The following is a 22,423-nucleotide window of genomic DNA, read 5'->3' on the forward strand; positions in this document are numbered from 1 at the left end:
GCTGTAAGATAGGCATCCTCAAACTGTGGCTCTCCCGGGGGGCCCCAACCCCCAGAAACCCTAGCCAGTGTTTTCAATGGAATTCTGGGAATTGGAGGTCCAAACAGCTGCTGCAATTTGAGGATGCCTTCTGTAAGATAAACTTTATTGGTGGTAAGTGATGCATCAGATGGTACAAACCAGAGAAAAATTCCAGCCTCTTTTATTGATAGGGTCCAGTGTTTTCCCACAGCCAAAGGTAGAATCTGTATTGATATTCTAATTACTGTATATCAGTACTCCATTCTAATGTCAAGGAAAAAAACTAATAACTGGCTGCTGTCAAGGTGATGAAGAGAAAAATTACATAACATGTTGAACCTTGAAGATATATTTAGAAAAGTCTCAAAGTTTCTAGGATACAGCAGTGGCTTTTTAAAAACTAGTAATCCATGGTGTGGAAGAAAACAGATGTAAGAGACAAAGTGAACAAGAAACACATGTGTATTGGTGGAGTGATATGTAATGTATCTTCACACTGGGGCTTGTAGAAAACAGTGTATTATTACATGGTATTTCCTGCTAATTCATTGTTTCTCACATTTCAGTACTCAAAGATAATTATTGCAACATACATAATAGCTCATGCTGGGAAAATGAAAATGACAAATTTGAGAAAGGGATTTGAACACGATTTCTCTTGCTATACACCATTAAGTATATGTGACTTTTTGGCTGTTTAGGCTATTGGCTGCCATACTTACATTGTCAGTGTTTGCATGATCAAACATTCAAATATTGATGAAGATGTGTCAACTTTCTTTGAACACCTATTTTAAATATTTTCTTTTTCAGTAAACCAGGAGTATTGAGCAATAACATAAAGCCTTCTTGAATCCTTTTGAGAAGACATATCTCTATATTAAGATGCCTGCTGTGGCATCTGTACCTAAAGACCTATATCTGTGCACTTCATTGAAAGATCTTAACAAAAAGACAGAAATAAAACCTGAGAAAACCAGTACTAAGAGGTATGCATAATTGCTGACTTAGACACTATTATCTCATATTTTTTTAAGTATAGTATCACTGCTTTTTTGGTACACAGACTTCAGTAGTGATCAGAATTCTTTTAATTAGATTATACTAGCTGTGCCCGGCCACGCGTTGCTGTGGCAAAGTGGTGGTGGTATTGGTTAAAAATTGTTGTGTAATTTTTATTTGATTTTATTTGCATTTTTAAATTAATTTTATTGTAAGTTATATTTTTATTTATTATATTTTATTATTTTCTTGTATTATTTTTAGTTATTTTCTGTTATTATAGTATTTTTATTGTATCAATTTTTTAGTGTTTTTTATTATTTTTTATTGGGTTGCTAGGAGACCAAGTTGGAGGAGCTTAGCCTTCTAACTGGCAGCAATTGGATAAAAGCAATTATTCCTCTCTCTCTAATTAGGACTTTATTTTTCTTTTCTTTTTGTTGTATCAACCTAGAGGCGTGGATGATGGGTTGTGTTGTCAAATTTCGAGGTTGGGGGGCCTGTAGTTTTGTTGTTTTGTGGGTCGCCGTGATGCCATCACTCTTTTATATATATAGATTTTCAGCAGATACTGTTTCCTGTAATATTGCCCAGATAACTCAAGCTGACTACTTCCCTATCAAATGTAGAGACATCCCAATAGAAATACATCTTTTTATTAGTAATTTTGAGCTTTTTGAAAGAAGGGAGTGATATAGCATGTGTTCAGCATACATTATATAATTTGGAGAATAATGTTGAATTTATACAATTTCTAGGCTAGTTTTTATTGTTACTTAATTGCCCAATCAGTTAAGTAACCTTTCTTCCCTTGTTAAACATGAAGAGTCTTGTAGAAAGCAGACTATTTTATTTTTAAAATGCTGTTCATAGATTACAACCCTATATATACTTACTCGAGAATGAACACCTCAGATGTGAGTGATTTGCATAGAGACCATATTTTAATATAGATGGAACCATTTGCTTTATACAAGCCATAGGTTTAAGTATTTAAGTGATTTTTAATTTTTTGCTTTAATTTAAAGTTATGTACAGAGTGCTCTTAAGATCTTCAAAGCAGCTGAAGAATGCCGTTTGGATAGAGATGAAGAGAAAGCCTATGTACTTTACATGAAGTATGTGACCGTGTATAATCTTATTAAAAAGAGGCCCGATTTCAAACAACAACAAGTATGTATGCAGTTACCAATTTATTTACTGAATTTTTAGATTCTTAATACATACCTTACAGTTTGAGGTAGAACTAAAAAAATTAAATGAAGTATAAGTAAAGTGAATAGGGCTTATATTTCATAAAAATCTCCTTTACTGAAAATGTCTTCCTTCCCTTTTAAATTTCTTTTGTACCACAAAAGTAAATGGAGCCAATTCTCATCTATACAAAAGGTAAACCTACTTTCTCCAGAGAAACTATTGCGCCAAGGCTTTCATGGCTGGAATCACAGGGTTGTTGTGTGTTTTTCAGGCTGTATGGCCATGTTCCAGATGTATTCTATCCTGATCTTTCGCCCACATCTGTGGCAGGCATCCTCAGAGGTTGTGAGGTATATACTTCACAAGCTCCGAGGATGCCTGCCATAGATGTGGGCGAAACATCAGGATAGAATACATCTGGAACATGGCCATACAGCCCGAAAAACACACAACAACCCTGTTGTGGCAAGATTTGAACTCAATACTTAGCAACCTGGATTATTGCAATGATGGCTTATTATTGGTGATGCCCGTGGAATTATTGTTGTCTACTCCCGCGCTAGGGAAAGATTTGAGAGCAAGTTGAAAACAAGGCTGTAGTCTTAGAAATGAGTCAGTTCAGAAAGAAAAGCTCATGAGAGCAAACACTTCAGATTGAGGCTGCAGCTTTCATCTATAAAGCAGTGTTAAAGTGGTAATGACTATGATTAGAATCTAAACTGTTAATTTCGAGGTGACTCGTTTCACTTTGATTGCTTGAATACAGCCTACCTTATATCCACAGCCACTGCTGCGTTTTACGGTATTTTAAATCAAAAGGGTTTATTTGAAGTTTTAGGTAAATTTGTCATGTTAACTTACATTGCCGTTGTTTTATATTCTCGTGTATTGTTGTATTTTATATTTGTTACACTTGGAGTGCTTTTGTGAACCGCCCCAAGTCCCTTCGAGGAGATGGTGGGCTCCTTCTTTGGAGGCTTTTAAGCAGAGGCTGGATAGACATCTGTCAGGGGTGCTTTGAATGCGATTTTCCTGCTTCGTGGCAGGGGGTTGGACTAGATGGCCCATGAGGTCTCTTCCAACTCTATGATTCTATATAAATAAATTATTATTATTATCGTAATGATACCAGTAAATGTTCTCTGTATAAAACGGACAGTATTATTACATGGTTTGATGCTTCTTATAATTTCAGGATTACTTTCATTCCCTACTTGGACCTACCAATGTTAAAAAAGCTATCGAAGAGGCTGAAAGGCTTTCAGAAAGTCTTAAACTTAGGTATGTTTAAAAAGTGTCAAAAGCAAATATGTGTTCTTGGAATTTTTATATCTTCTGTCATATGTTTCATCATAGCTGCATTATTTCTGCTGGAGCTTCTGTAAAATGAGAAACTCAGAATTATCACCTGTTATTTCACAGTGTTGTTGCCATAATTAAAAATATGATGATAGCTTCTCTATTGGCAATAGTATGGTACTTCTCTTCTTTAAAAAAAACACTTACTTTTGGTAATGGTAGCAGAACTTTAAATTAACTACTGGCTTAACTCTTACTTCCCTTTACTAATTAAATCTTTATAAGTAAATAAGTTGAGTAACAGCAACTGATACATATATGTATATATATTTGTTTATATTTTAAAAATAATGATTAACAAGATCCTACAATATTGGCAGTGAGTAAATTCACTTCTAAAACAAAAATATCTTTATTTTTAACCAGGTATGAAGAGGCAGAAGTGCGGAAGAAACTGGAAGAAAGGGAAAGATTGGAAGAGCAACAGCTGAAAAAACAAGAATCAAAAGATGATGCAAAGGCTTTATCAAAAACATCTTCAGAAATTTCATCAGATCCTAAAGGAAAAAATCAAATAGTAATTAAGACAGTTCTTGTGCAATTTTTAGTTTTAAAAACTTCATAGAAGTCTACTCAAGTTTTTAGTAATGTGTCTTCCTTTTGGGATGTAAAATAATTTATTTTGCCTTGTTAGAAGAAACATTGCAGTTACTTTAGTTACCCTCTTTCTGTTTATTTAAGCCTGTCAGAATGCTTGACACTATACAATAGATGCTATACAATATAACCAGACAGTTATACAATATAACCAGACAGTGGCACTACCTGAAGGAATCTTCCACCTTGTGTGACTGTGGAGCTGAACAAACAACTCCTCATATGTATGCTTGCCCACAATGCCCTGCCTCATGCACGGAGGAGGAGTTGTTTAAAGCTACGGACAATGCTATTGCTGTTGCCCGCTTTTGGTCCAAAACTATTTAGCTGTTTGTGATTCCTTTATTTTATCACTTTTAAATTTATTTATTATGCAATGCTTTTGACACAAAATAAATAACCAGACAGCTCTTAATAATTCTAAGTTTTAAATCCTGCTTCTCACTCCCTAAAAGATCACCACAGATCTTGTAATTATTATGTTAAGAAATCTGATCTGAGGCATTTTCTTACATTGCTAGCACAAATATTTTTGACCCAACTTGAATCTGTTGTTGACTTTCGTACACCCAGCCATCCACATTTGTGGGTGAAGTTTTTGTGGATTTGAGTCATATGTTTTCTCTAGGAAACTCTTGGTCCTCCAGGGTGATTCTATGGACCTTTGAGTCACCTTGGAGAATCTAGAGATTTTAATAGATGTGTTCTCTCAGGTAAAAGATAAATGGCCTTTTAAAAATGCACCCCAAATGCCAGTTAAAATAGTGGATTTGCTGTATTGAATATCTTTATGTTGAGTCATTCTTTGCATTAGGTTGCCATGAAAGCGCAATGCTGGAAAAGACTGCATAGCTAGTCATCAAATGCTGTTATTACTAAGGCAGGATTCTGCTTTTCCTATGTCAAGAGTTTAATTCAGTTAATTCAAACTGTAGTAGCACAGAGACATACTGAAGCAGCTCTGAATAACAAAAGAAGTAAAAGAAAGAATCCACAATTTGTACTCAGAATAATTTAAATCAGATTTTGAATATGTATTACTAGTAAATTTCCCTGTATTACACAGGATTGCAACTACAGTAGAACACCGGTAGTCCGGGTCAAACAGGCGGACCTAAGCTCGGTCAACCGGATGACTCAGATTACCAGGCCTCTCCATTGGGAGGCAGCATGAATCCGGAGGAGTTTGCGCCCCTCCGGATCCATGCTGCCTTCCAGCGGAGGGGAGACCTCCATTGAGTGGGTGAAGGGGGAGGGCCGCAAAAGCCCTCCCCGTTCACCCACCTGCCTGCCCGTGCCTCGGCTCCTTTGTCACGCCGGGCCCGGCAACACTGGTGCCCGGCGTGGCGAAGGAGTCGGACGTGCGTGTTGCTAGGTAGAAAGCAAGCTACCTAGCAACACGCATGGGGCGCTCGCCCCTTGGGAGGTGATCCCTGCGTGTTGCTAGGTAGCTTACTATCTACCTAGCAACACACAGGGGCCACCTCCCAAGGGGCGAGCGCCCCGTGCATGTTGCTAGGTAGCTTGCTATCTACCTAGCAACACGCACGCCAGTGAGCAGGTGAATGGGGAGGGCCTTTGCGGCCCTCCCCGTTCACCTGCTCAGATTGCACGGAGGCTCGAACGAGCGGGGCTCGAACGAGCGGGGTTTTACTGTATTTCACACTTTCGTTGTCCTCATAGTTACCGTGTCCCGTTTGCAGTTTCACGGTCAACCATTAGAGGACACATTTTTCTCTTTTTAGCTAGTTCTGACTACTGGGGCTTTGCTCAATGTTTATGCTTCACTGGCATAGCCTTGAGAGCCCTGGCCACCTCAAGCCATGATATAGCAATAAAGTAGAACATCGTGGAGGATTGCTCTGTGCAGGAATATCATTTTTTATTTTGAAGATTATTTTCTTCCATTTTTGTTCATGAATTAGTTATTGTAATCAAAGCATAGTCAGATCAGCGATGGAAGAAGTTAGTGTTGTGATTTGCCAATAATATTCAAAGATCCTGATTAAGAAGAAACTGCTCTATATCCTTTTCTGTTCCTGCCTTTGTTTGATTCTGTGTTGACAGTTTTATAAGATCAGTGCTTCAAAACTTACCCGTGTTAAAAATATTATAGGTCAATGGTGAGAGGAAGAGTTCAACTGAAAGAAAAGATCTGCCTGAAAGTGGTAAGTTAACATCTCTCCATCATCTGTCGATCTTATCTCAGTAGTTAAGGCCACAAACAGAAAGCATTAGGAAAATAGAGTATTCAGACAAAAAGGTATATAGGAAAGGTACAAGGAATGGCAACCATTCTCTCCCCTGCCCCATAGAGCATGCACAGACACACTTTTCTCAATGGATTGGAAAGGGGGTGTCCTAATTAGGGAACTCAGCTGAATTTTAAGATCAAAATGATATTGGAAGCTGCCTTGGGTCCTGCTCCAGAGGAAAGGCAACAAATTAATTAATTGATTAAAAATCTATTTGTTATTACTCAGCAGAATGTCATTGCCTCAGGGATCCTTTCATCCAGTATGCTTCTTCGGTCATTAAAACAATTCAATTGCTTCATAATATGTGCCACCTTTCTCCGCCAAGGCAGCTTGCAGAATCAAAAGAGGATGCAAGCAAAACCTCACATAGCTAAACATATTTTTAAAAAGCCACACATAGCAAAGAAAAAACATACCAAAAGGCAATATTAAAATAATCTATAACATTAAACCTTATGAGACATTCATTTATAAACCATATAAAACATTAATTCACTCAGGTCACATCTACACATTAATCACAATATTCATTTGGGAGACCTTTCCTATCACACTGAAACACTTCTTCTGTTTGAAATCAGTGATCAAACTTAAGTTTGCATCACATATCATGCTTGTTTATAGTGAGAATCTGTTGTAAGATGTTTGATGTAGATATTCTAAAATATTTTTACTGAAAATCTTGTTCTCAGTTTATTACTTTTTCTAAAGCAATATTCCTTCTCTCAAGGAGCAATCACGGCAGAGAAATTGTTTACAATGATGATGGACAAAAGCATCAAGCTGATGATAATGGATGCTCGATGCTTAAAGGATTACCAGGAGTCCTGCATCATAAACTCCGTCTGTGTTCCAGAAGAAGCTATCACTCCAGGGTATGGGGTACATTTTCCTGTTAGAGTACTTACTGATTAAGAATTTATTGTTTATCAGGAGAGGAATGGGGGAAAGATGGAAAACCTGTTTGTGGAGCAACAATAAAAACCAGACTTGGGGACAGTTCACATTGTTTCTAACATTCAAAAAGAATTTGGGGCAATCTTTGCTTGTTCTCATGATGTAATGGGTGGTATGATGAGGCTTAGATACTTGGTTCTATTATGCATTATATTGAATGGCTGCTTATGCAGTCTAGATATTGTGCTGGAGAGTAGCTTAGAGTACCTTCTGAGATGAAAATTATTTCTTTTTTTCTTTTGCTGTTTCAAATTTCAGAGAAACCGCTAACCTGATTGAAGCTAAGCTCCCAGAGGCTTCTAAAGAGGCATGGAAAGAGAGGGGGCAAGCCAGTTATGTTGTTTTGCTCGACTGGTTTAGTTCGGTAAAGGATTTGCAATTGGGAACACCTTTGCGAAGCCTCAAAGATGCGCTTTTCAAGGTAAGCAGGTTCTGGTTTATGGCCGTCTTTAATTACCTTCATAAAAGAAAATCCCAGTAGTTATTACTGTGTTATTGAAAGGGCCATGTTCTGATAGCTTTGAATGGTTAATTGGGTTCCTTAAAAAGTCGGTTAAGTCTGTTAAAATTTCCATGCAGACATATGTTCTGGTGAAGCAGAAAAGTTGATACAAGGGGGCAGACTCGTCCTCCTCATTGGATAGAAAAAGAAAGGAAGGAAGAGAAGTTGATGCACTAGCACTGCTCATACAAAACATCTGGAGGGCCAAAGTTTGCCCATGACTTCTCTAGAAAGAGGAAAAGAAAAGAGTGGCAGCAATGACAGGAAAAGAAGTGTCTTAGACCCAGATGTTTCTTCACTGCTGAGTCCTAAAAAATCTTCAGCGCCATGGCACTGTGAACATGACATCAGTAATATTGGATCAGATCAAAAGCTAGTATTCTCTTCAGCGGTTGGCTGATCATTAGCCCATAGGAAATCTGCTAGCAGTGGTATGTGAGTGCAATTGCACTCTCCATCTTGTGTTCTCCAGCAACAGATATATAAAGGCATATTGTTCCATAGGCCTCTAATATCAAAGATGATGCGTAGCCATCCTGATTTATTAGGCATTCGTGACCTCATCATTTCCATTGATTATTTCACATCCCAATTGACAGCCATTAACTCCCATCTTATGGCAGGGAGTCCCCCCCCCCCCCCCCGCCTACTTTGACTTTCCACTTGTGTAAGGAGACCTTGGAGATGTAGAGATTACAAGACCAAACCTTGGTGTCTTGATTTTTGGGCCTATTCCTGTGGTTATTTGAGACAATTGCATTGCACAAACCGCATCAGCTCTAGTTTCTTAGGTATGGTTCTCATGGTTTTCTGTGGGCAAGCACATGGGGAAAACTGGTGCCATTTTTGCAATTGGCAGCTCAGATATAAAGTACCTGGAAACAGGTCAAACATTTGAGGTGCCAAAATGTGTGTTTCTCAGTGTTATCAAACTAGTCATGCTGTGCTCTGTTACACAAGCAGTTTGACATCATAGAGTACTAGTCATAGTATTCATGCTAAGCTTGTTTTATTTAAACATGGGTAAGTGCTATACTTGAATATTAAATCATGATTGAATGATGCCTTGGCCTAAAGTGAGTGTATATTAGCTGTTACGTCACAACAAATAGGCCATCTATGTATTAAGTTTTTCTGTCTCTTTGCTTGGCATTATGACAGAATAATCTTGCTGCTGTCTCCTAGCAAGGAAACTCTTGGGGACTTACTTCAAATTTTATTTATTGTATAGTTTTACATAGCTATAAACCATCCTGAGCATTGTAACTATAGTGGAAAGACAACCGTGGTAAATGAGGTAAACTAGTGGTTTCAGTGTGATTTGGGATTGTAATTCAAGTTCAAGGCACCAAACCATTGCAAAGCGTTATATCATTCTGGATAATAAAATGAGAAGGTTACATTCTTAAAAATATAACTAAATAATTTCCATTTCAAAAGATCACTAAGAGAGCCCTTCTCAAATAACAAAATAAATGAAGAGGTAAAAAGGCAGGCGGAAAACATTCTGAACATTCTGTATAAACCTCTACCATGATTTTTCAAGTGTTTAATCAATATTTCTCAATGTTTACAGTACACTTGATTGAAGGATACTTTATAAATAAGCAAAAACAGTCTTTCTCATTAACACTGAATATAGTTTTATTATCCGATTAAGTAGTATACACCGTAATCTGATAGTCTTTTTATTTATTTTTCATATCCAGTGGGAAAGTAAAGCTGTGCTACAGAATGAGCCCTTGGTCTTAGATGGAGGTTATGAGAACTGGCTTCTTTGCTATCCCCAGTATACGACAAATGCCAAAGTCATTCCACCGCAACGCAGCAAGAGCGAAGCGGTTTCTGTTTCTCGTATGTATAAAATATCTTATAAGCAGGCTTAGGGAATTTTTCTTAATCCTGCAGCACTGTGCATTGGTTTCTGTGGAGGAAACTATTGAAATCAGCATTTAGATTTCTTTGGTAATCCTAATTAGAGTAGATCTATCTATTTATAAGTCCCAAGTACAGGAAGTTCCCAAGTTACAAACATCCAGCTTATAAACAATTCCTAGTTATCTTGTTTGTAACTTGGGTGATACCTGTATGTTTGTTTGTTTACTTGTACCACAAAGGCTCCCACGTGGCTTAATGGATCTGGACTAAACTTACCTAAATTAAAATAATCATGTGTTTTCAAATGCAACATCAACCCCATTTTGGAGCAAGAGCCCCCAAAAGTTAAAAATTGCAGTATTTATATAGAAAGGATTGGCTATTGTATGTATGGTATATATGTATGTGTGCAGTGCTTGGAGACAACCACAAGAGGGTAGTATATAGATAGAAAGAATTGGCTTCCAGCTAGAAATGGTGGCACCATGCGGCCTATAACACAGCCCTGAAGGCCACAGTTGAGACATCCACTTATAAGAAAGTAAACAACCTGTGGGTCCCTACGTGTTTTGGCCTACAATTCCCAGAAATCCCAGCCAGTTTACCAGCTGTTAGGATTTCTGGGAGTTGAAGACCAAAGCATCTGGGGACCCACAGGTTGAGAACCACTGGTGTAGGGGAAGGAAGGGAAACTTCAGCAGTCAGGTCATGTCTTGGCTTCCTATTAATCTCATCTCATATATGGGAAAGATCAGTAGCAAAATCTGTTTATGTTGTCCATATCTGATTGGGAGGCTCATGTGACTAGTTTGTTGAATTATATCACCTTTTCTTTTCAGTGGATTTTACATATCCGTCTTTGGAAGAACCAGTTCCCCCTCCGCTACCTGTTGTTCATGTAAAACCTTCTGTGGTGGAAGTGACAGAGAGACCTGAAACCACAAATGATCAGGAAAGGAAAATAGAGGCATTTAAACCACCAGTTTCTGCTGGCTCAGTTGCTGTTGCTTTTAAGGGCGACAGTTCATCTCCCATTGTCCCGCCAGTACCTGCCATGAAGATTATCCCTCAGGTGAGTAGATTTTGATGAGAAATATTTGCTTAAACCACAGTGTAATTATACTGTTTGAGGCAAGTGTGAATGTTGCAATTGGTCACCTTGATTAGCATTGAATAGCCTTGCAACTTCAAAGCTTGGCTGCCTGGGGAAATCCTTTGTTGCAACATTCACACTTGCCTCAAACAGACAATAGTTCTTTCTCCTACCCTGGACATTCCACAGATATATAAACCCCACTTGCCTTGTTCCCAACAAACCTCACAACCTCTGAGGATGCCTGAACAAAAGAATTAACAACTTCCTAATAAAGCATGAATGAGTATAGTTTGTTTTATATGGTAACGTGAGTTTGTGTCGCAGGCAAAGTATATTCTTTAATTGTGTTGAAATGTTTCTATAAAAATAAGACCACATACGACCAAAAATGACAAAAAATAAGACTAAAAATATCTAACCAAGTTCATATCATGGACAGAATATGCTCTTTATTTGGGTGGAAATGTTTCAACAGAACTAAGACATGTACATGATTTTTTCTCCAATTGATCCAGGTTGATCGTACAAAAAAGCCTTCAACAAAAATTCCGGACGGTGATGATAAGCCGAAAGCTGACAGCCCAGTTATTAATAAACCACTTATTTCAAATGGGAAAGTGGTCCCAGACCGCTCCAAGAAGCCACCATTGGATACAAAGGTCAGCCTGAGCGAAGAAGAGAAAATCCACATCCCTGGAGAAAAAGCTTCTCAGCTAGAAAAAAACAGGCAGGAAAAAGAACTGCAGGAAGAACAGAAAGAGAAGTTGAAACAGACAAAGCACGACCAAGAACCAACAGCTAAAGAGGAGCAGGAAAAGGAAGGCCGAGAAACTCTTTTGAACGAAAAAGAACAGGCCAGTAGAGGAACAGGAGACAAGCAAGAGATGGACAAGGCACCAAAAGAATTAACAGACTTTAAAAAGACAAGTAAAGTTGTGACTGAAACTCCTGAAGTGAAAAAAAATGACAGCGAGAAAACAAAGGTGACCTGGACGCCAGAAATCCAGAGGCACAAATTTGCAGAGGAGTCCCGTGCCTCCGTGCGGGGCGACACTGTCTCTAGCAAGGTGAGTGGTGCAGTTCATGCAAAATTTCCAACAAAAGACTATGACCAAAGCCAGGGGGAAAAGGCTGCATTGTGTTCCGTACTGTAGAGCAGTTGTGACCTTGCGACAGCAGCATGTTAGAAAATAAATGCTACATGTAGGAAACTTGTACACACACACACACACACACACTTCACTATACCTGCCAAAGAGAGAAGGAAATGCCCCAGTATTTATTTTCCTCATTGGAGGGATAGAACAAAACCTTCCTGGTACAATTTGCTTACTTGTACAGACACCTTCCTTGGGCACTTTGCACAAGTTTTAATACTATATTTCAGTTTAGTATGCCAAGTGATAAATATTCCTTTAGATCTGTGATTTATTTTCAGTATACTTAGTCTTTGTTTTTGTTTCCAGTGTTAGAGTTCTTCAAGAACTATTGTTTGCTGGAAACTTTGGATTATAGTTACTCCTTGCCTGGGAATAGTTTTATCTCTATGCAAATGTCTGATTTAGAGAAATGGCTTTTTTGCACACAGTACAACATTCATTTGATAGCATGTTTCTCTTCCACTATTAATAAACTCAACAAAAATATATATTTGTGCACTCCAATAATAGAAACGGACAAAAAATGCTGTTTTTTTATAAGTTCCTGTCGACTATGTGTTTTATCATGTTAACGCTAGCCTATTAGACACTTAAAGCTCACTAAGTGAATACATCATCACTTAAAGTTTCTCTTTCAACATCTTTTGCAGCAGACTGAGATTAAACACCAAGCAGAAACTCAAAAACCAGGAGATATTAGAGAAGATACTGAACAAGAGTCTGAAAAAAATAAAGTAAATGCTTTGTGGGGTGTTCTCTGCATAGCGGCTGGAACGTAGAGCAGATTTCATAACGTCACCTTGTTTTATATTACGTGCCATTTAACTACATCCATGGAACATGGAACCATTTGTGTTATTTTCCATAAAATGCCAGCAAATTCAGTAGATGTGCCAATGTCATTCCATGATATTTCCATAGCTGCCTCTGTGTGGTGACTTTTCTGTCTGTGAAGTAAACAAACCATTTGTAAAGTCAATTAAGGGTCACAGAACTTAAGCTGGAGCCTTTATGTGCCTTGGTTTCAGAAGGACTGATTTAAGCATGGCCCTGGCAAAACCCGAGCGTCAATGGCTTGTAATAGATTTCGTCTTTCACTGCTCCACCTTCCATGAAATCGGAACAAGGAATTGAGAAATAAATCATTATGTATTGAAATTAATGGCAAGTCAAAGTATCCTTTGGGTCTTATTCTTGATCTCTTATTTTCTTTAGTCCCAACGGGAACCATTAACAAGAGCACGGAGCGAGGAGATGGGGAGAATTATACCAGGATTGCCTGCTGGCTGGGCTAAAGTGAGTATGATGTCTAATGTTCGGGACCGTTTGGGCTTTGGTTCTCAATTTGTCTTCATTTATTATTCTGGGAAATATATTGGTCTCTTAGCTTTTTCAGACCTTCCTATCTGGTGCTACAGGGAGAGAGTAGTTCGTTCTATAAATGCTCTCCTGGAGGTGTAATCTACTTAGTTGCCAGGTATTGCAGATTGTGGCATGTATGCCTTTTCAGCATATTGTTCCTTCTTAAATTGTTTTTAAAAGCAGCTGTACTCTTTATTACACTGTAATATTTCAAATCAAGATTTTGGAGGTCAGATCTAACATTTCCTCTCCCCTCACTCCTCCTTTTTTATGCACTTGTCATTTGAAGTTTCTTGATCCAATTACCGGGACATTCCGTTACTACCACTCTCCGACCAACACTGTTCATATGTATCCTCCGGAAATGACCCCGTCGGCCACTCCACCTTCTACTCCTCCGACTCATAAACCCAAACCTCGGGCTGCGGATCAGCGGGAGAGAGAGCACTCCAAACTGAAGCGCTCATACTCCTCTCCAGACATAACCCAGGCCATCCAGGAGGAGGAGAGAAAGAAAGTCACCATCACCCCCACCATCAATCGCGAAAATAAGTATGTGTTCTGCACTCTCATTTGTGTTGTTTACTTTTTTGTCTCTAAGCTGACTGCTAAAATTCTTTGGAAGATTTCAAGGAATATATAAACAGTTGTGCTTTAGAGCTTCTTGGAAGATATAGGAACGATGAGCTGCTGGCATGTTCTGAACATTAAAATGCCTTGATGGAGAAGTGACTTGTATTCCTCAGTTTCTTATCTGCCTCTCATTGCTTGAGGTAGAGCACAGCATTGTTAAAAACACATAATCATAAAACATCATGAAAAATACATATATTAAAATGTATTTCTATGAAGCACATATATTAAAATAGGTTACAAAAAACCTCACTTTTTTGGACCTACCAGTACCTCTGCATTAAAATGATAAAAACTATTTATGATGATATGGGGCACACATGGCGTGTATCTACTTATTTCTGGAAGCTCAGACATCTTTCCAGTGATTCTGAGATAAAAGGGGGAGAACAGAATATCCTAGATAAGAAACCATTTACATATTCCCATTTTTTTTAACAAAAAATTAAACACAAAAACATTTAATTATGTTGTTGTTATTGATATTAATATTAGTTAATTTTAATATTGTACACACTAAGGAACAAACAATGAAACTTTAAAATCATAATCATAAAGTTTTAAAAAGTTAAACACAGAATGTTATATCGTTCTAGCATTATTGTTTTCCTTTTCAGACCAGTAAGCTATCCTAAAGCTGAAATCTCAAGGCTTTCTGCATCTCAGATTCGTAATCTCAACCCTGTATTTGGGGGAATGGGACCAGCGCTCACAGGCCTTCGAAATTTAGGAAATACTTGCTATATGAACTCCATCTTACAATGCCTGTGTAATGCCCCACATCTAGCGGATTACTTCAACAGAAATTATTATCAAGTTGATATCAACAGGTAATCTTTTTATTGTATTGAGTTGCTTTTATTGATTTACACTTGACTGCAAAACTTGTTATTGCAACATGTCTATAAAGATGGGTCTTTAGTGTTATTTAGAACCCTTGTAGCCCATTTTCCTTTTACCATGGAACTGAAGTGTGTTCCATCAGCTGTTAGGAATTCTGGGAGTTGAAGTCCAAAACACCTGGAGGGCTGAAGTTTTCCCATGTCTGGTGTAGTGTCTTAAATCTTGAGTTAAGTCTTGGGGGTCCGTGCCTGCAAATGGTATTTGAAGAAAAGGTTGAGAAGCACTGTTGTAAAGTCCTGAACAGCTAAATCAGTATTCTCCAGTGTAGGTGAAATGTAGGCTCATAGTTCTTGTAGAAGTGGTGGATCACGTTAAAGTTTCGTATTTTTTTCTGCCTTAAAACATCAAGTTATTGTGTCAATTGCAGGTCAAATTTCCTGGGGCACAAAGGTGAGGTGGCAGAGGAGTTTGGCATCATCATGAAAGCCCTCTGGGCTGGACAGTACCGATATATCAGTCCCAAAGACTTCAAGATGACCATTGGGAAGATCAATGACCAATTTGCAGGGTACAGTCAGCAGGACTCTCAAGAGCTGCTCTTGTTTTTAATGGATGACCTCCATGAAGACTTGAATAAAGTAAGTTTTGTTACACAGTTCATTGGAAGGGGAGAATTGCAAAGCAGCGGCATAAGGCTTTACACGTTGCCCCAAATCCTACACTGAGTAAGCAGAGCACAACACTCTTCTCCATTCAGAGTTACATATTCTTTCTCTCACAATTTTATAGAATGCCGATGAGGTCAACTTGTTCAGATGGCTATAGCGTACTTATAAGGATTACTGTTCTGCTTTCCCATCCATGCACTAGCCTTGGGATTTTTGTTTTCAGCAGAATATTAACCTTTCTTCCTATTAAGTCCCTACTTAGGGATTTTAACTGACCACCAATAAATAAACAAACCATACAGAGGTTGCATGTGCAACTCTGCCCTTCATTGCTTCAGGAAACCATAGAATTATTTTCCATGGCTAGGAAGGTATTTATGATATCAAATATCCCACTCCAAGGGCAGATTTCTCAATTTGCTCCTCTGACCAGAATTGCAGCTTTACTGCGCCTATAAATTAATCTCTACCATTGGTTTTTAGCCATTTACATATCCGCTTGATAATAATCAAGGCATATAGTTCAGTTTGTCAGGAACATCCACATCATTTTCCTTGCACGCTTTTAGAATTCCTTTTTTCATTTACAGAATTCAGTGTGAAAACTAAATTATACCTTGATTAGATATGCTTTTTCAGTTTTATTCCCTTCTATTTTTTTAACAAATACTTTGATGTCCGCTTAGAAAGTAAGTATGCTAATTTTTGTATTATTATTATTATTCATTTTGTGTCTGGTGCATAGATATGTAGTTTGATCATCAGTGCAGTAGAAAAAAATCACTCATTTCACTCTCAACTGCTGGTGTAACAATTGTCTTTCTGTGCCTGTCAAACAAAACTTAGCACAAAGGACATTATAAATCTCATCTGTATGCCTTGGTCTTTCAAATCCATTGTTATATCTTGGCTACATAAATGGTGAATCTCATTTGTTGAGTGGAATGTACTACTACAGCCTGCTTCTTACTACTATTTCAAGCCTCTCCCGAATGAAATTAAAAAATCCCGAAGATAAAAAGTTAATATGTCTAGGAATGGTGTCTAGACTTTTGCCACATGTGGTTTCAAATCACAGAAGTCTCTATCATTTCATAGAAGTGAATAATATTTACCAGGGTAGACTCCCGCAGCATACTGCTGAACATACTCTTCCTTATTCTCTTCCCTTAGCTTCCCACAAGACTTGTGCTCTATTTTTATGAGAAAAAAATGCCTTCTAAAAAACTGAGTTACAAAATTAGGGATGCTCTAAGAGTCAGGTGAATAGATCTTAGAAATGTGTGCAGGGGTGGTAGTATTGCTTCCCTTCTGCCATTCTGTAGCAGCACGTAATGTCTGTTAAACTCCGATTAAACCATTCTAATTCTCCCAACTTGGCAGGCCGACAACAGAAAGCGTTACAAAGAGGAAAACAATGACGACCTGGATGACCCCAAAGCGGCCGACTTGGCCTGGCACAAGCACAAGCAGCTCAACGAGTCCATTATTGTGGCACTCTTCCAAGGGCAGTTCAAGTCCACAGTGCAGTGCCTGACCTGCCATAAAAAGTCTCGGACCTTCGAGGCCTTTATGTATTTGTCCTTGCCGCTTGCGTCCACTAGCAAATGCACGTTGCAGGTGAGTTGTAACAAATGAGCTGAAGGCAATAGCAAACTGTTCCTCACTGCTCTTTCTTCGAAATGATGTGTCCTCAGTTGTATTTTCAGTCAAGAAGATGAGTTTAGAGCAGGCATGGGCAAACTTCGGCCTTCTGGGTGTTTTGGACTTCAACTCCCACAATTCTTAACCGCCTTTAGGGAACAAGTTACACAAACAAATTTTGACCAAGATGTGTAAAATAGGAGTCCTTCCTTTGAAGAAGCTTGATAGGAACAGAGGGAAAACGTTACCCAGATCATCTCTTCCTGCATTTAGTGAGAGCCATCACAGTCTGTATACTTGTCTGGCATTCCTTATAAATTTAAACTATCTCACTTACCTTGGGCACAATCTGGAAGTCATTGAGACACAATGTGCCACTTCCTGAGTTGTGTTCGTTCTGTATTCGTAATTTGTAAGGCTTTACTAAGCTGCAGATGCAAGTATACTTATTTTGCCGATTGTTTGAACTGCTTCTTTTCCAAAAATGTGATCTTTCTTATTAGTTCCTTTTCTCGCTGCAGTGACTTCACTAGAAGCAGGTCTCATACAGTCAAATGTCCCTTTGCAACATTCATAGCTAGAAATCTGTCTTTTTAAAAAGGGGAGAAGGAGAACCAAGTTTCACATTATGTTGTTAAACAGAGTACAAAACCTGACATGACCAATTCATACCATACAGCCTTGACTTTTGGTTTCCAGTGTATTGCATGATCAGATTCTCTTTAACATGAAAGTAAGAAAGTACTTTAAAAATTCTTTGGTTAAGATCTGGGGCCTCACTAGCACATACTAGAAAAAGATGAAGCCCCAAAAATGTTCACCTCCTTACTTCAGGTTGTATATATATATTTCCTTTTCTCTAGGAGTGCTTTAGATTGTTCTCCAAAGAAGAAAAACTGACAGATAACAATAGATTTTACTGTAGTCATTGCAAAACCCGAAGAGACTCTTTGAAAAAAATAGAGATCTGGAAGCTGCCTCCTGTGCTTTTAGTTCATTTGAAAAGGTAAGGTTGAGAGTTGTGCTGACCTTCATACAGGCAATTTAGCCTCCCTAAAAATGCTTTTAAGGTATATTTTGTTTTAACAAAGTAGGAAGCTGCCTTGTACAGATACAGACTATGCCAAATTGGCATTACTTTCCAGGGTGTGGAGAAACGTCTTCCTGAAGCTGGGGTCTTTTTATGGAAAGCTCTGCTTCTTTGTTACTGCCGTTCCCAACTCCCAGATGCCATTCCTTTAAAATTGATATGCAAAATATGTAGGACGTGACACAACCATATATGTTTCATGTGTTAATTATAATAATGTCGAAACCTCTTTCACACTTGTTTTGTTCTCCTGGAGTTGTTCCTGGTGATGTGTTTGTCTGTAAATGCAATTTCTTTTGAGATAAATCTGAGAAAACTTGCAAATGATGGATTTTCTGGATGTTATGTTTTTTACACAAGTGACTTGACCCTTTGGGGACACCATAGAAACTATGCCCTGTAATTCTGCAACTTTGAAATTATTTACTAGTTATTGTTTTGGTTTTGGATTTTATGAATGGCCTCATTAGCAAATCCATAAGGGTGTGGGTAAACTACAACTCCCATCATCATCTGTCATTGCTCCTAAACAGAACGAGTAAGTTAGTCGTGAGTATTTGTGTGCCAAGTTTGGTTCAGATCCATTTTGATGGGGTTCAGAATACACTTTCCATATCTGTGAACTACAACGCCCAACATCCTGGATCAATCCCTCCCCCAGCAAGTATTTTAAGTTGCTTGTGTTGGATGTGTGAGCCAAGTGTGGTCCAGATCTGTTGTTGGGAGTCACGGGGCTCTCTGGATGTGGGAGCTATGTTGGAACATACATTCAAACATATTTTCACTTTTATTATACATATAGAAGATAGATTATTTAATTATTCTTGTGTCGTTTTAATGCATTTCACTGCACCCCTAGGTTTTCTTACGATGGACGATGGAAGCAAAAGCTTCAGACATCGGTTGATTTCCCCTTGGAAAGTCTTGACGTGTCGCAATACGTTATTGGCCCAAAGAGTAACTCAAAGAGATACAACCTGTTTGCCGTATCTGTAAGTAGCAGTGCCTAGGTTTGAACCTGTAAAATAACAGTAATCTACCCAAAATTGTGGAAATTGATCCTTATTTTTCAGTAATGGGGAGATTAGGCCAAAAGAAAGTATTATGGTCCCCTAATTTCCTTCCTCCCCTCTGTAGAACCATTATGGAGGGCTGGACGGAGGGCACTATACCGCCTATTGCAAAAACGCTACCAAACAGCGCTGGTATAAGTTTGACGACCACGAAGTCTCGGAGATCTCCACTTCCTCCGTGAAATCTTCAGCCGCCTATATCCTCTTTTACACATCTCTTGAACAGCGAGCCCTTGATACAGCTACATAAAAGAAACATTTCAGGAATTATTGGCCTTCTTTTATAAATGCACTGTAGCAACTTGAGCTGGGATTAAATATACAGTTTACTGGCTCAGTCGGGCGATGGCTGCAGCAGTTTTTCAGCTAAGATTATCTACTAGTGTTACTGCTTTCAATCTGAAAACCAAGCGGTTAACTCTGCTGCTTTATACTGAACAATTTGTTTCCCAAATAACTTATTTTAGTGATGCTCCAAAAATTATAAATCTAGCTATAACTACATGGGTTTAAAATGTCCGAAAGCCCAAAGCATATCTTTCTTTTCTCCCCTCCTACATTTATGGCCTTTTCACACTAACCTTAAGCTTGATTCTACTACTGTGAATATCTTAGGGTGATGTCAGCAGGTAGGAATGTATGTGTATATAATCGATTGCAGACTTGCACATCCAAACTCTGTATATAATAAAAAGATATGTGGTCCTCTGAGAATGACTAGAATGGAGAGGGTTGCGTTGTCTAAATACTTTCGTCCTTTTATGTAGCAAAGAGCAAAGCTGTATTTTTCTGTTTTGAGCGATTATAGTATCTATCTGCACACCTTCAATATGTGGTCTAGAAGAGGACCTTTCCTTTTTAACTTTTTAATATCAGAGTTTCATGTACTCCTGTATTTAAGAAAAAAACTTATTGAAACGACTAATTATTTGAAAAATACAATGGCCTGTTGAAACCTTTGTCTGTCTGTTTTGGGCATAAATAACAAACCCAAGAACTATTATTTGTCTATTCAGAGAAACCAGGAGTAAAAGGATACCATTGTACATACTAGTTTTGTCTGAATGGGGTTAGAATGGGGAAAAGTCCTTCTTGCCTACAATTCTTTCAGTGGGATAAACTACAGGAGTGCTTGTTGTTTGTGGGAAGGTTGGATTATTGCATTCAAAAATAATAATGCAGTAACAATAGCAGTAGAGCAGTTCTGCAGAACAGAAGCTTTGAATGCCGGCAGTAGAGCGATTGAGCATCAGCAATTCAGGAGCAGACTCAAGCTTAAAAGTTATAGAAGACTTTATTCAAAGAACTACATATCTAGATAGGAAAGTTAGCCATATCCAGTGAATCAGTTGCAGCTACGAGTACCAAACCAGAGCTGCCAATTCTCGGGGTCAAATGCCATATTGCTGCCACTCAAATTACTTTGGAAATAGAGAAAACTGGGTTTCAGAGACCAAAATGGCCCATTTCTAAGCCCGCCTGAAAACTAGTGTTTCAGTCCCTTGCAGGAAAACTCTGCCTCCTAAAAGTGTCTCACTTCAGCTGTTGATCTGAAATTCAACTTCTCTCAGTTTGATTCATGCTTCTCCTTTGGTGAGTTGGTTGCAAACGTTGCACTTTGCCCTTTGTGCCAACTTTACTACTTGAACGAAAGGTGCTTCTCACACAATTTCTGTGGTTTTTCAGATAACATTTCGCTTTTGCTATGTCAGAGGCATCCTCCAGTCCTCAAAAGCCCAATCAGGAAATCTCATTTGGACACATAACCATTAATGATCTACTCAGTCTTAGTTTCTGTGATGCACATACAGTAGAGCAGGGGTCCTCAAACTTTTTAAACCGAGGGCCAGTCCACAATCCTTCAGACTGTTGAGGGGCCGGATTATCATTTAAAAAAAAAAATACACTGCACATGTCTTATTTGTAATGCAAAAACAACAAGAAGAAGAACAATGAAAGAACAATACAATATTTAAAAATAAAAACAATTTTAACCAACATACATTTATCAGGATTTCAATGGGAAGTGTGCTGCTTCTGGCCAATGAGATAGTCAAGTTAATTAGGATTGTTGTTGTTGTTGTGTGCCTTCAAGTCATTTCAGACTTTGGGCTAAAATGTATTTATTTATTATTTATTTATTTACTGCATTTATTTACTACATTTGTATCACACCCTTCTCACCCCAAAGGGGACTCAGTGTGGCTTACAAATTATATGTACATACAATATATTATTAGCATAGCACAATATTAGCATTATGTATTATTATATTGAACTGTACCACTATACTGTAATATTATGAGTAATATTATATGTAATATAGAATATATAATTAATATTATTATGTGGTATCATTATTAGTGTTAGATTGTATTACATTATAATATTATCAATATTATATGTATATACAATATATTATATTATAAAACTGAGGGTGGGGGCCAGGTAAATGACCTCGGAGGGGCGCATCCGGCCCCCGGGCCTTAGTTTGGGGACCCCTGCAGTAGAGTCTCACTTATCCAAGCCTCTGGATTATCCAAGCCATTTTTGTAGTCAATGTTTTCAATATATCGTGCTATTTTGGTGCTAAATTCGTAAATAATGTAGTTGCTTACCTGTAACTGTGTTTCTTCGAGTGGTGTTCTGTGGAATTCGCACATATGGGTTATCCTACTGCGCCTGCGCAGCATTCCGGAACCTTCTAGAAGCTCTAATGAAACTTTTTGGCGCGAGCCCCGCCCACTCTCCCCAGTAGAGTATATAAGGCCCTGTGGGCGGGGCTAGGCAGTTCCCTGCCGCCAGGAAGCAGCTGAAGCCTAGTGGCATGAGATCAGCGGGGAGGATGGGCGGGTTGTGCGAATTCCACAGAACACCACTCGAAGAAACACAGTTACAGGTAAGCAACTACATTTTCTTCTTCGTGGTGCTTCTGTGGAAATCGCACATATGGGAGATTAACAAGCTACTCACCAGAGGTGGCGGGTCATGCCACGCACGAAAAAAGGACCGCTCTCCCAAATGCCGCATCTTTCTTTGCCATGATGTCAAGCTTGTAGTGCGAGGCGAAGGTGGAAGATGAT

At 38.5% G+C, this 22,423-nt stretch overlaps 1 protein-coding gene across 5 annotated transcripts in view; it reads left to right on the plus strand.

Annotated features, from left to right (window-relative positions):
- The window catches only part of usp8 (ubiquitin specific peptidase 8), a 28,521-nt gene extending 8,222 nt beyond the window's left edge, over nt 1-20,299 (plus strand). For 3 of the 5 annotated variants that reach the window (XM_062963566.1, XM_062963567.1, XM_062963568.1), the window contains 19 exons: nt 835-1,010; nt 2,052-2,196; nt 3,416-3,501; nt 3,946-4,096; nt 6,293-6,344; nt 7,165-7,309; nt 7,650-7,812; nt 9,603-9,747; nt 10,611-10,843; nt 11,383-11,934; nt 12,678-12,761; nt 13,243-13,323; nt 13,679-13,941; nt 14,640-14,852; nt 15,293-15,503; nt 16,917-17,153; nt 18,041-18,183; nt 19,127-19,259; nt 19,405-20,299. In XM_062963566.1, the coding sequence (XP_062819636.1) occupies nt 907-1,010; nt 2,052-2,196; nt 3,416-3,501; nt 3,946-4,096; nt 6,293-6,344; nt 7,165-7,309; nt 7,650-7,812; nt 9,603-9,747; nt 10,611-10,843; nt 11,383-11,934; nt 12,678-12,761; nt 13,243-13,323; nt 13,679-13,941; nt 14,640-14,852; nt 15,293-15,503; nt 16,917-17,153; nt 18,041-18,183; nt 19,127-19,259; nt 19,405-19,590 (3,327 nt within the window). In that variant the 5' untranslated portion in view covers nt 835-906 and the 3' untranslated portion in view covers nt 19,591-20,299. The remainder of the gene's footprint in view (nt 1-834; nt 1,011-2,051; nt 2,197-3,415; nt 3,502-3,945; nt 4,097-6,292; nt 6,345-7,164; nt 7,310-7,649; nt 7,813-9,602; nt 9,748-10,610; nt 10,844-11,382; nt 11,935-12,677; nt 12,762-13,242; nt 13,324-13,678; nt 13,942-14,639; nt 14,853-15,292; nt 15,504-16,916; nt 17,154-18,040; nt 18,184-19,126; nt 19,260-19,404) is intronic. The other 2 variants (XM_062963569.1, XM_062963570.1) reach the window with 2 other exon arrangements.
- Nucleotides 20,300-22,423: the final 2,124 nt, after the last annotated feature.

This window comes from Anolis carolinensis, unplaced genomic scaffold (genome assembly GCF_035594765.1).
Source record: "Anolis carolinensis isolate JA03-04 unplaced genomic scaffold, rAnoCar3.1.pri scaffold_11, whole genome shotgun sequence".
Lineage (NCBI taxonomy): Eukaryota > Metazoa > Chordata > Lepidosauria > Squamata > Dactyloidae > Anolis > Anolis carolinensis.